At 41.4% G+C, this 13,424-nt stretch overlaps 1 protein-coding gene across 1 annotated transcript in view; it reads right to left on the bottom strand.

Moving 5' to 3' along the window:
* Positions 1–13,424, bottom strand: part of DHX57 (DExH-box helicase 57) — a 72,320-nt gene that overhangs the window by 50,120 nt on the left and 8,776 nt on the right. Inside the window, exon 2 of the mRNA XM_062209305.1 lies at positions 1,415–1,656. Coding sequence (XP_062065289.1) covers positions 1,415–1,650 — 236 coding nt within the window. The 5' untranslated portion in view covers positions 1,651–1,656. The remainder of the gene's footprint in view (positions 1–1,414; positions 1,657–13,424) is intronic.

Consider the following 13,424-nt stretch of genomic DNA (forward strand, 5'->3'; position numbering starts at 1 on the left):
CAAAGCTAAGGACTCCCTCCTTACTACAGAGCTTCAAAAAGATGCCACACACAAAGGATATTTGTTTCACCTTACATCAGGCACCCAATCTGCAAACAACTGAGTCCCGTCTTACTTGTGAATATTAGGCCCTATTTTAAAAATACCCAAATTATTATACTTCTTGATTATAAAAATAATAATACATGTTGACTGTAGAAAGGTAAAGAACCAAGGAGAAAAGTCATCCTAAATCATATTACTTCTTGATATATATTTTTAATAAAATTAAACAGCATATGTAACTTCATCATTTGCTTTATTTTCTTATTAAAATAGCACTGATATTCCTAAAATTAAATGTTCTCTTACATCATAACTTTAAATGGTTACATACAGATATAGATGTATTGAATTTATTTTACCTATCTTTCATCGTTGGAATTTAGATTTTTAAGGATTATTTTTAACATTTAAAACAGTAAATTCAGGCCCGGCACTGTGGCGCAGTAGGTTAATCCTCCGCCTGTGGCGCCAGCATCCCATATGAGCGCTGGTTCTAGTCCTGGTTGCTCCTCTTCCCATCCAGCTCTCTGCTATGGCCTGGGAAAGCAGTAGAAGATGGCCCAAGTCTCCCTGCACCTGCATGGGAGACCAGGTGGAAGCACCTGGCTCCTGGCTTCAGATCGGCACAGTTCCAGCTGTTACAGCCATTTGTGGAGTGGACCAGCAGACGGAAGACCTTTCTCTCTGTCTCTCCCTCTCACTGTCTGTAACTCTACCTCTCAAATAAATAAATAAAAAAATCTTAAAAAAAAAAAACAAGTTTTAAAGTTTAACATTATTCATTACATCTACTTTTTAAATTTAGTATTTTCCACTATCAATTTTCAGCAAAATAGGGTAATTGAAGAAAATTTCTTTGTATAAAATCTAACATACTGATAAAAACTACTCATTTACAAAACCAGGTAACAATGGAGAAAATATTCAATTTTTTTAACTTGTTGGAACTTCTGAAATAATTATTCCATCATTTCCCCCCATCTTTGGTTTTGAAAAATCTTAAATATACAGAAATAATTTTTTACCTGGATTTATCAATTGTTTCACACTTGCCATACTTAAATGTATGTGCATGTATGCAAACATATACTAACTTCTTTTCCTTACTCTCTTTATCCCTCCCTATAAACTTATATACATGAGAGTACTTCAAAAGTTCATAGAAAAATGGAATTAAAAGATAAGCTTATTGGGTACAAAAATTTTGTAATATATGTAGTTTTTGTATAATAGGCATTTTCCATGAACATTCTGAAGAAATGGATATGACCAGAATTATTTGACATTTTTTTCCCCTCAGCTACCTGCTGTCCAACATATTAGTGATTGAAACTGTTTTCATGTTTGAATATTCAAAGAGTACAATGACCTGGATGAGCGCCTTGGTTCGCTGAAGATACAAAAATCATCTCCATCGTCCCAAATTCGACTCGAAGCCTTTCGACTGCCGCCGCCGCCGCCGCCTCCGCCTCCGCCTCCGCGGCTGCCGCTGCCGCCGCCTCCGTGAGATTTACTGGCGTGACCCCTGCCACCTCGTCCCCCTCCAGAAGATCCTTTCCCACCTCCTTTGCCTGGCTTGCCTTTTCGTCTCACTGAAGAACTCATTTTCACCTGCAGGAGAAAAAATTAATACAGATGTCCTAAAATGAGACAATTATTATGAATATAATAATCCTTTGTCAAAGTTACAGATATAGTCTGCTTCAAAGAAAAAAAGTGTGGAGGGGAAGGTGAAGATGCTGATTGATCTGGTAAGTCTACACTGTAAGAATGTGTTGAAATATCACACTGTGCCCCACAAGATGTACAAGTATTACATGTTTGCTTTTTTTTTTTTTAATATTCTTTCTAAAATTTATTTGAGAGGTAGAATTCGAGACAGAAAGAGGGAGAGACAAAGAGAAAGGTCTTCATCTGCTGGTTCACTCCCAAAGTGGCCACAATAGCCAGAGCTGGCCGATCCAAGGCCAGGAGCCAGGAGCTTCTTTGGGGTCTCTCACGTGGGTGTAGGGGCCCAAGCACTTGGGCCATCTTCCACTGTTTTCCCAGGCCTTCAGCAGTGAGCTGGATCGGAAGAGGAGCAGTTGGGACATGAACCAGCATCTCTACGGGATGCCAGCGCCACAGGCGAAGGCTTATCCTGTTATGCCACAACACTGGCTCCAAGTATTACATGTTAATCAAACATTAAAAAAATAAAGGAAAATGCAGATTTTAAGAGTCAGTTCAGGGGAAGCACTGTAGATTGTGTCACAAAAGATCTGCAAGCACATAACCCTCATAACTACTTTTGTGAGTTTCTCTGACACTGAGTTCTTTTAATATCACTTTTAAAAATTTATTTATTCATTGGAGAGGCAGGGGAGGGGAGGGAGAGCAAGATCAGTTGTCCTTCTATTGGTTCACTCTCCAACAGCTGGGGCTAGGATAGGTTGATGCTAGGAGCCTGGAACTCCATTTAGCCTCTTATGTGGCTGGCAGGAACCCAAGTACTTTGGGCCATCATCTGCTGCTCCTGGACGCGTTAGTAGGAAGATGGATTGGAAAAGGCGTGAGATTCTCCTAGGCACTCAGTTACGGGATGTGGGCATCCCAGCTGTACCTTAACCTGCTGTGCCACCACATCCACCCCTCTGACACAGATTTCTTAAACCAAGGATGTACGTTAGAAACACATGGTGAAGTTCCAAAACAAATGCCTTGATCCTAATCCTAGATTTTGAGTTGATTAGGTATAGAGCTTAAAACCTTCAGTTGAAGAGATGCTTTCATGATATAAGATATAATATCAAAGGTCGGCGCTGCGGCTCAATAGGCTAATCCTCCGCCTTGCAGCGCCAGCACACCGGGTTCTAGTCCTGGTCAGGGCACTGGATTCTGTGCTGGTTGCCCCTCTTCCAGGCCAGCTCTCTGCTGTGGCCCGGGAGTGCAGTGGAGGATGGCCCAAGTGCTTGGACCCTGCACCCCATGGGAGACCAGGATAAACACCTGGCTCTTGCCTTCGGATCAGCGCAGTGCGCCGCCCGCAATACGCTGGCCACGGTGGCCATTGGAGGGTGAACCAACAGCAAAGGAAGACCTTTCTCTCTGTCTCTCTCTCTCTCACTGTCCACTCTGCCTGTCAAAAATAAAAATAAAAATAAAAAAGAAAGTGATGAAAAGCAGGTTACTCTATATACAGAGCCCCCATGTGCTGTTTCAACTCCTCCTTTATGGGGTTTAGTAAATGCATGGTATTATCTGGGCAGAATAACCATCTCATTTTTGGGAAAGGACAGCAACTTTCCAGAATTGGGGTTTTTCCCTACATAAATGATAACTTTCACATATTATCACAGCACTTAGAAACTGTCATGGCATGAGGGAGAGTGATTTTTTACTGTGCTAATACATATAGTGAGGGCATAATGAGAGTGTGGGTCTCCTTGAGGTTAGGTGCCATCTTGGATTTCACTGATTTGAACTGTTTGATTTGTCTGTATCTTTTTTTTAAATTTTTATTTAATTTTTTTAAAAGATTACTTATTTGAAAGTCAGAGTTAGAGAGAGAGAGAGAGAGAGGTCTTCCATCCGCTGGTTCACTCCCCAGATGGCCACAACGGCTGGAGCTGTGTCAATCTGAAGCCAGGAGCCAGGAGCCAGGAGCTTCTTCCAGGTCTCCCATGAGGGTGCAGGGGCCCATCTTCTACTGCTTTCCCAGGCCATAGCAGAGAGCTGGATTGGAGGAGAGCAACTGGGACTCGAACCAGCACCCAGAAGGGATGTCGGCGCTTCAGGCCAGGGCGTTAACCCGCTGCGCCACAGCACTGGCCCCAGTATCTGTTTTTTTTTTTCAGCCCAGGGCTTGCCACATAGTATCTCAACTTGGTAAACAAAATCTAAATTGCCATATGCTGTATCACTAAATAGCCCTAACTCAAAGATTTTCTGGGGTGGAGAAACAGGTGATAAAACAGACAGCTTCTAATCTCTTTCTAAAGGCTGTGACTCCACTTGCAATAGGGCACGGAAAAGTTCAAACCTAATTGCAAAATAAGTAAGTACATAATAAATTAAAGGGTTGGGCATTTGGTCTAGCAATTAAGATGAGGGTAGAGATGCCCATATTCCATATTGGAGAATTAGCTCCTTGCTAATGCAGATCTTGGGAAGTAGCAGCGATGTTTCAAGTACTGGCTTTGATCCAGTCCAGCTCCAGGCATTTGCAGACAGGAAATGAAAAAGCAAAAAGGAGCTCTCTCTCCCATGTCTGTCTGTCTCCCTCTGTCTCTCAAATAAATAAATTAAGGGGCCAGCGCCGTGGCTCACTAGGTTAATCCTCCACCTGCGGCGCTGGCATCCCATATGGGCGCCGAGTTCTAGTCCCGGCTGCTCCTCTTCCAGTCCAGCTCTCTGCTGCTGTCCGGGAGGGCAGTGGAGGATGGCCCAAGTGCTTGGGCCCCTGCACCCACATGGGAGACCAGGAAAGAGGCTCCTGGCTCTTGGCTTCGGATTGGTGTAGCTCCAGCCGTGGCCATTTGGGGAGTGAACCAACGGAAGGAAGACCTTTCTCTCTCTCTCTCTCTCTCTGTAACTCTACCTGTCAAATAAACAAATAAAAATCTAAAAAAATAAATAAATAAATAAAAACAAGAAAATAAAACAAAACAAAACAAAATAACAACCTAAAGGTGCTTTCAAGAACAGTGTGGTTGTAGTGAAAAGGAAATTAAAGGATCTAATGATGAGACAGTTTAGACTGTGGGCCAATCAGTTTGCAAGTTTAGAAAACCAAAATTTCATGGCACCTCCCTGCAACACTGGCATCCCATATGAACATAGGTTTGAGTCCTGGGTGCTCCACTTCCAATCCAGCTCCCTGTTAATATGCCTGGGGAAACAGCAGAAGATGGTCTGAGTGCTTGGCCCCTGTCACCCACATGGGAGACCCTGATAGACTTCCTGGCTCCTGGTTGGTTGGTTGGTTGGTTTTGACAGATAGAGTTAGACAGTGAGAGAGAGAGACAGAGAAAGGTCTTCCTTTTTCCGTTGGTTCACCCCCCAACTGGCCACTATGGCTGGTGTGCTGCGCCGATCTGAAGCCAGGAGCCAGGTGTGTCCTCCTTGTCCCCCATGCAGGAGCAGAGCCCAAGGACCTGGGCCATCCTCCATTGCCTTCCCGGGCCACAGCAGAGAGCTGGACTGCTGGCTCCTGGTTTTGACCTAAACCAGATCAGGTAATTGCAACCATTTGGGAAGTGAACCAGAAGATGGGAGATCTCTATCTCTGTCTCTCCCTCTCTCTCTAAGTCTGCCTTTCAAATTAATAAATAAATCTTGAGAGAGAGAGAGAGAGAGAGAGAGAAAGGCAGGGAGGGAGGTAGAGATAGAAAGGAAGAAAAATCCGTTGTTGATTTAACAATTGGCACTCTTATTTGTGAATGCCAATTGTTAAATCAACAACGGGAGTCACTGGGTACATGCTCCCCATGTAGGATCTCTGTCCTTAATGTGTTTTACTATGAAACTTCAAAACATTACTAATCGAACAGTACCCTATACCTTGTGCGGTTGTGTGATTGCAGCCTGTTGAAATCCTTGCTTAGTATATACTAAGTTGATCTTCAGTATATGAAGGTAATTGAAAATGAAACTCGATAAAGGATGGGATGGGAGAGGGGAGGGCCACAGGAGGAAGGGAGGTTGGGGCGGGGGGAGCCACAACAATACAAAAGCTGCACTTTGTAAATTCACATTTATGAAATAAAAAATAAATAAATTAAAAAAAAAAAAAAAGAAAGGAAGAAAAATCCAAAGAATCAGGCTACTGTGAAGTAGAACAAGTATCAAACACAACCCTGGAAACTACTGTTTCAAATAAGACACTATTTGGAGGAATTTACAATCAGCTGGCAATTAGTGGTGTCTAACACTGCGTGTGGTACAAGGAAGAAAAGGGGCCCCGGGCCAAAACTACTGTTATCACAGGTGACTGTGGGCAATCTCAGAATTGATCCTTCCTGAGAGGGAAACTGACTTCACTAAAATAACCCAGCTAGTCACTAGAAATTAAACAAGCAAATGCTAATCACACGGCCTGGAGTGGGGAGAACCAGTACTCAGAGTTGTTACAACATATTATCTAAAATACTGATTTCCAACAAACAGTTATAAGGCAGACAAAGAAACACACAAGTGTGACCCCACACAAACTGCCTGTGATTGCCAGCTGATGTCAGATTTAACAGAAAAAAAATGTCAAAATAGCCACTTATAAATATGTTTGGGGCCAGTGCTGTGGCTTAGTGGGTACAGCCACTGCCTGCAGTGCCAGCATCCCACATGGGCGCCGGTTTGAGTCCCAATTGCTCCACTTCTAATCCAGCTCTCTGCTATGGCCAGGGAAAGCAGTGGAAGATGGCCCAAGTCCTTGGACCCCTGAACCCACATAGGAGACCCAGAGAAGCTCCTGGCTCCTGGCTTCAGATCGGCCGCAGCTCCAGCCATTGTTGCCATTTGGGAAGTGAACTAGCAGATAGAAGACCTCCCTCTCTCTGCCTCTCCTTCTCTCTCTCTGTAACTCTTTCATATAAATAAATGAATCTTTTAAAAAAAAAATATGTTCACAGAAATTTTAAAAAGCATGATTAAAGGAGTAAAAGAAGGTCTGATGACAATGTCATATCAAATTGGGAATATCAATAAAGATATTAAAAATATAGAAAAAAGGGGCTGGGCCATGGCTCAGTAGGCTAATCCTCTGCCTTGCGGCGCCGGCACACAGGGTTCTAGTCCCGGTCGGGGCGCCGGAGTCTGTCCCAGTTGCCCCTCTTCCAGGCCAGCTCTCTACTGTGGCCCGGGAGTGCAGTGCAGGATGGCCCAAGTGCTTGGGCCCTGCACCCCATGGGAGACCAGGAGAAGCACCTGGCTTCTGCCATTGGATCAGCATGGTGCACCGGCCGCAGCACACCGGCTGCGACGGCCATTGGAGGGTGAACCAATGGAAAAGGAAGACCTTTCTCTCTGTCTCTCTCTCACTGTCCACTCTGCCTGTCAAAAAAAAAAAAAAAAAAAAAAAAAAAAAAAAAAAAAGAAAAGAAAGAAAGAAAGAAAAAGGAACCAAATGGGAATTCTGGAGTTGATAAGTATAACACCTACAATTTTAAGAATTCACTAGAGGAGCTCCATAGTGAGTATGAAGCTGAGACAAGGTGGAAGGAGTACTTGACCTACCTCGGGGAGTTGTTCCCATTACTAAGGCTTACAAGATATGGGTTTGGGATCTCTTGCTCTGAAGATAAACAGATTCCCTGTCTGTTCCAGGAGTACACTGGTTTAGGTCAAGGTTGACAGAGATCAACATACAGCTCATTACATACTCAGTGTAATAAATTAGCATGCTAAATGACACAGGAAACATCAGATCATAAAAGGGGCAAAAAGGGGCAGCAACCGGATTCTGGGGGGTCTCTAGCTACTTCCCAGAAAATCCATGAGTATTCCCTCCCCTTTATTAGAATGTACCACCCCTTTCATTAAACGACCCATATGTTGTTAAACACAGCTCAGAGACAGAGCCACTCTCCTCCTCATGAGCCCCTACTCTGACTGTGGAATGTATATCTTTGCTTTCTCAATAAAATGTTTGCTGTTTGCTATTTGCTGTTCTCCAATTTGCTCCTGAATTTATTCTTGAGGCAAAGCCAAGGATTGGATACCAGGCAGTGCTTGCCCAAAAAACAAAACAACCAGTGAACTTGAAAAGAGATTGACATTAGGCCGGTGCTGTGGTGCAGTAGGTTTATCCTTTGCCTGCAGCGCCAGCATCCCACATGGGTGCCAGTTCTAGTCCCGGCTGTTCCACTTCCGATCCAGCTCTCTACTGTGACCTGGGAAGGCAGTAGAAGATGGCCCAAGTCCTTGGGCCCCTGCACCCATGTGGGAGACCCGGAGGAAGCTCCTGGTGCCTGGCTTCAGATTGGCTCAGCTCCGCCTGTTGCGCCCAGTTGGGGAGTAACCAGCGGATGGAAGACCTTTCTCTCTCTCTCTCTCCCTCTCACTGTCTGTAACTCTACCTCTCAAATAAATAAATAAATAAATAAAATCTTTTTTAAAAAAGAGATTGACATTGATTATGCAAGCTGAAGAACAGTGAGAAAAAAATGAAGAAAAATGAACAGAGTGTTAGAGTTGTGGGACGCCATCAAGCTCATCAACAACATTCAATAGGGATATTAGAAGAAGAGGAGAAAGAAGGAGTAGAAACAATGTTTAAAGATATAATGGCAGAAAATTTCTGATTTATTGAAAAACAATATCCTACAAATCCAAGTTCAGTGGACTCCAACTGATCTGGGCAAGGTAAGGAGTCAAGAAGGGATAAACCACACGGAGGATCTCTGTGAGGTCTCAGTGGAAAGAAAGGGTCATCAAAGAAGGAGGTACTCTTCTCTGAAGGGAGGAAAGAACACCCACTTTGCTTATGGCCGTGTCCAAATACCGATTGAATCTGTGGTCACAAAAGGCTTCCATAGCCTTGGCAGCCCATGGCAAGAGCCTCAGGTGATCACACTGACATCATAAATAAGAGTGTTAATTGTTAAAGAACAACAGAAATCACTGTGCACTTATTCCCCACATAGGACCTCCGTCCTTAATGAGTTGTATAATGAGAATTGACTGCAAATCTTGTTCTCAAACTGTACTCTATATGTTGTGTGTATTCATGGGTGCAAACTGTTGAAATCCATGCTTAACATGGAGTTGGTCCTCTGTATATAAAATCAAACTAAAAATGAACCATAATGAAGAAGGAGATGGGAGAGGGAGAGTGAGGTAGGATGGGAGTTGGGGTGAGAGGATAGGTATGGGGGAAAGAACCACTATATTCCTAAAGTTCTATCTATGAAAAAATGCATTCATTAAATAAAAACTTTAAAAAAATAGAAGGGATAAGAAGCTAAAGATGTTTAACACCCAAGCATGTGTACCACCCTAATTCCCTCACCTTCCATGGCAATTCAACGCACCCACTCCTTACGCTGCGGCAAAGCCTCACCTTACATTAGGCACCAAGTGCCATGACAAATTCTTGGAGATTACCACATGCCCTGCAGCCCTACCCCAAATCCTATGGGTCCAATCCTTTGGCTCTTCTATCAGGCCACGTCTTGAATACTACCCCTACCCTATAAATGGAAGACCCCAGCATGGTTTGGAGATTAATGCTCTCTCTTGAGGTTGCCCACTTTCACATCTGAGTGTATACTATCTCTTTTTGCCTTTCAATAAAGCCTGCTCTTCTATTCACATTTTCCTATGTCTCTCAATTGTACTCTTAAATGCAGGAATACAAGAACATGGACTAAGTCTAGCTGAGGCTCTCTGGGCCCAGCCATAGCTCAGGATCCCCACAACATAATTTGGGGATCCCCATCCCCATAATACAGTTAGGACAAACACAACAAAATCAACAAACAGACACATGTAATAAAAATGAGAAGGTCAAAAACAAGGAGAAAATCTTAAAAGCAGTTAAGAGAAAAATGATTCATTACTTATAAGAGGAACCTCAGTAAGACTAATAACTGATTTCTCCACTGACTTCTCACAAAAGAGATCAGAAGGTAATGACATGTGACCGGAGGAAAAATAGGGATCCAAATTGGCTACCTGGGGAAAAGATGTGCTGATTTTGACCATGGGAAGATAACAGAACAAAGGTGGAGTAACTGCATTCCCACAGGACAGCTGGATTAATAGCCAGGATCTATGAAGAGCTCAGGAAACTCAATAACAACAAAACAAACAATCTAGTTAAGAAATGGGCAAAGGACATGAACATACATTTTTTAAAGAATAAAATTCAAATGGCCAACAGAAACATGAAAAATGCTCAGGATAACCAAACACCAGGGAAATGAAATTAAAATCACAATGAGGTTTTACCTCATCCCAGGAAGAACGGCTATCATCCAAAAATCAAAACACAATAAATGCTGGCAAGGATGTGGGGGAAAAGGTACCCTAACACACTGTTGGTAGGAATGTAAACTAGTACAACCATTATGGAAGACAGTACAGACATTCTTCTGAATTCTGAAAATATATCTGCCATATGACCCAGCCATCCCACTCCTGGGAATTTACCCAAACAAAACAAAATCATTATATGAAAGAGTTATCTGTACCCCATGTTTATTTATTTATTGTGCACAATTCACAATAGCTAAGATATGGAATCAACCCAGATTTCTGTCAGCTGACGAGTGGATAAAAATGTGGTGAATATACACAATGGAAAACTACTCAACCATAAAACTACTCAGGATAAAAACAGTAGTATATATATATACACACAATGGAAAACTATTCAGCCATAAAAGAGAATGAAATCCTGTCTTTCGTAACAAAATGGATGCAACTGGAAACCATTATGCTTAGTGAAATAATCCAGTTCCAACAAGACAAAACATATTTTCTATGATATCTGGCAGTTAATATAAAATACAAAAAAATGTATAGGAATGAAACTGACATCTTGTGATATGATTGTTGTTTTTAGTCCTTGTTTATACTCCTGTGGAACTGTGGCCTTCCTACTTTTTACTTGTTGAATATTATGGTTAGTGATGAATTAAGACTGTGGTTATAGAGTGTACTGACATTGTATCTTTGCAAAAATTAAAGAAAAAAAAAACAAAGAAAGGAATGAAGGAGAGGCACTGAGGAAAAGAGAGGGGAGAAAAGAAGTATGGTTATACTCTTAGAACTGTTCCTAGGAAATTCATGAAATCTGTTTTCTTTATATTTATTAATAAAAATTTTGAAGGACAATAAAAAAGAAAGTAATGACATGTGTATTTAAATCATGCAAATAAAAATCAATTGACCAAAATCCTATGTCTTTAAAAAACTATCATTCAAAAATGAAGGTGAAATAAAAACTTTCCCATGTAAACAAACCTGAGAATTTGTTCACAGCAGACTTTCCTCCCAAGAAATAATAATGAAAGTTTTTCAAGCTGGAGCAAGTGTCCCCAGATGGGTAATTCACATCTACACACACACACACACCACTGGTAAAGGTAATTATGTATTAACAAACCAATATAATTTTTTTCTGCTTTAAAAAAAGATTTATTTTAAAAAATGTTTTATTTATTTATTTGAGAGGTAGAGTTACAGACAGTGAGAGGAAGAGACAGAGAGAAAGGTCTTCCTTCTGTTGGTTCACTCTCCAAATGGCCACAACAGCTGGAGCTGAGCCGATCTGAAGCCAGGAGCCAGGTGCTTCCACCTGGTCTCCCATGCAGGTGCAGGGACCTAAGGACTTGGGCCATCTTCTACTGCTTTCCCAGGTCATAGCAGAGAGCTGGATTGGAAGAGGAGTAGCCGGGACTAGAACCAGTGCCCATATGGGATGCCGGCACTGCAGGCAGAGGATTAACCTACTGCGCCAAGGTGCCAGCCCCTTATTTATTTATTTATTTGAAAGGCAGAGTTACAGAGATGGAAGACAGAGGCAGAGAATGGGGGGAGAGGGAGGGAGGGAGGAAGGAGGGAGAGGAAGAGAGAGAGAGAGAGATCTTCTATCGGCTGGTTCACTTCCCAAATGGCCCCAACAGCCAGGGCTGCACCAGGCTGAAGCCAGGACAAAGGTGCTTTATCCAGGTCTCCTAGATGGGTGCAGGGGTCCAAGTATTTGGGCCATCTTTACTTCCTCCCCAGGTGCATTAGCAGCGAGCTGCACTGGAAGTGGAGCAACTGGTACTTGAACTGGCACCCAAAAGGGATGCCAGCATTGCAGCTGGCAGATTTATCCATTATGCCACAGCACCAGCCCCTATAAGTTTCTTCTTAAACAATTTAAAAAGCAATTGTATAAAATAATAAATATGATGTACTGTTGGACCTACAACCTATAGAAATGTAACATAATATATTTGCCAATACCAACACAAAATGGATGGTAGCATAGTTGTATTGCTAAGAAAACAACTATGGATAGAAAAGAAAAAATTTAAACAATGTATTGCTGAATTTGTAACATTAATAAATATGTATATAATAAGAATACCATAAAAATTGGGGATCATAGCTACATAGGAATAATGCTTCTAGATATCAGGTTATGATAAATCTGAAGCTGATTCTCATAAAATGTATATGATGAACTCAAGAGCAATAACTAAAAACAGTACATTAGAAAAAATTCATTTAATGTCTAGCTACAAAAGAAAACAGCAAAGCAGGAGCAGAGGTACAAATAGATATGAGATATATAGACAAAAGAAAGTTGAACTGAATGACAGATATAACTCCTGCTATATCAATAATAACAATAAAAGTGACTAGATTAGTTAATCCAGTCAAAAGACAGAGACTGTCAGTATGGATTTAAAAAAAAACACAATCTAGCTGTATGCTACATATAGGAAAAGGACTTAAATTCAGACACAAATAAATAAAAACTAAAACGATAGGAAAAGATGAATCAAGTAAACAAGAAAAGCTATGTTAACTACAGAAAATATTGACAAATGCAAAGAAAAAAGACATGGAAATGGAAAGGTTAGTTGCCTGGTTTAACTGATATATACTAATTAGGGGCTGAAATACTTACACAGTACCCCATAAAGATATACAAATATGGCATGTCAATCAAAAACATTTTTTAAATAAAAGAAGGTTTTTTTTTTTAAGTTTAAAAAAATGTTTTGTTTTTTTTTTTTTCCTTTGGGCAAAGGCAGAAAGACAGAAAAACAGAATAACAGAAAGAGCTCCTGTCTGCTGATTCACTCTCCAAATGCCCACAACAGAGAGGGGCCAAAGCTGGGACTATATGAGCTGGGACTAGTTGAACCATCACGGCTGCCTCCCAGAATTCTCATTAGCAAGAAGCTGGAATCAAGAGCTCAAGCCAGAAATTAAACCCAGGTGCTCTGATGTGGGACATGGATTTCCTAACCAGTGGCTTAACCCATAGGTCAAATGCCTTCCCCTAAAAATAAAATAATTTTTAAAAGAGATAAAGCTTTCCATGATTACACATCTGTATTGTGTTTATGCCTATTTCCCCCTTCCTACTCCCCAAAAAGTCTTTGAAGGCAAAGACTATGTCTAATTTCTATTTTACCGCCAACATAGTGTCTGTCATATGTATTTGTGGAATGAATGACTGATGGCTGAATAAGTGCCTTATGCAAGAAAGAAAATCCATTCTATTTACTCATTCTACAAATATTTATTGAGTGTTTATTATGTGCCAGATCCTTGAGATAAAAGAGCAAAGACTAAATTCCTGCCTTATAAAATTACCATCTAGAGAATAATTCAGACAATAAACAAATAGACAACATCATGTAAGTGCTATCAGGAAAAACAACAACCCTCAGACT

Source organism: Lepus europaeus, chromosome 13 (assembly GCF_033115175.1).
Source record: "Lepus europaeus isolate LE1 chromosome 13, mLepTim1.pri, whole genome shotgun sequence".
NCBI classification, from domain to species: Eukaryota; Metazoa; Chordata; class Mammalia; order Lagomorpha; family Leporidae; genus Lepus; species Lepus europaeus.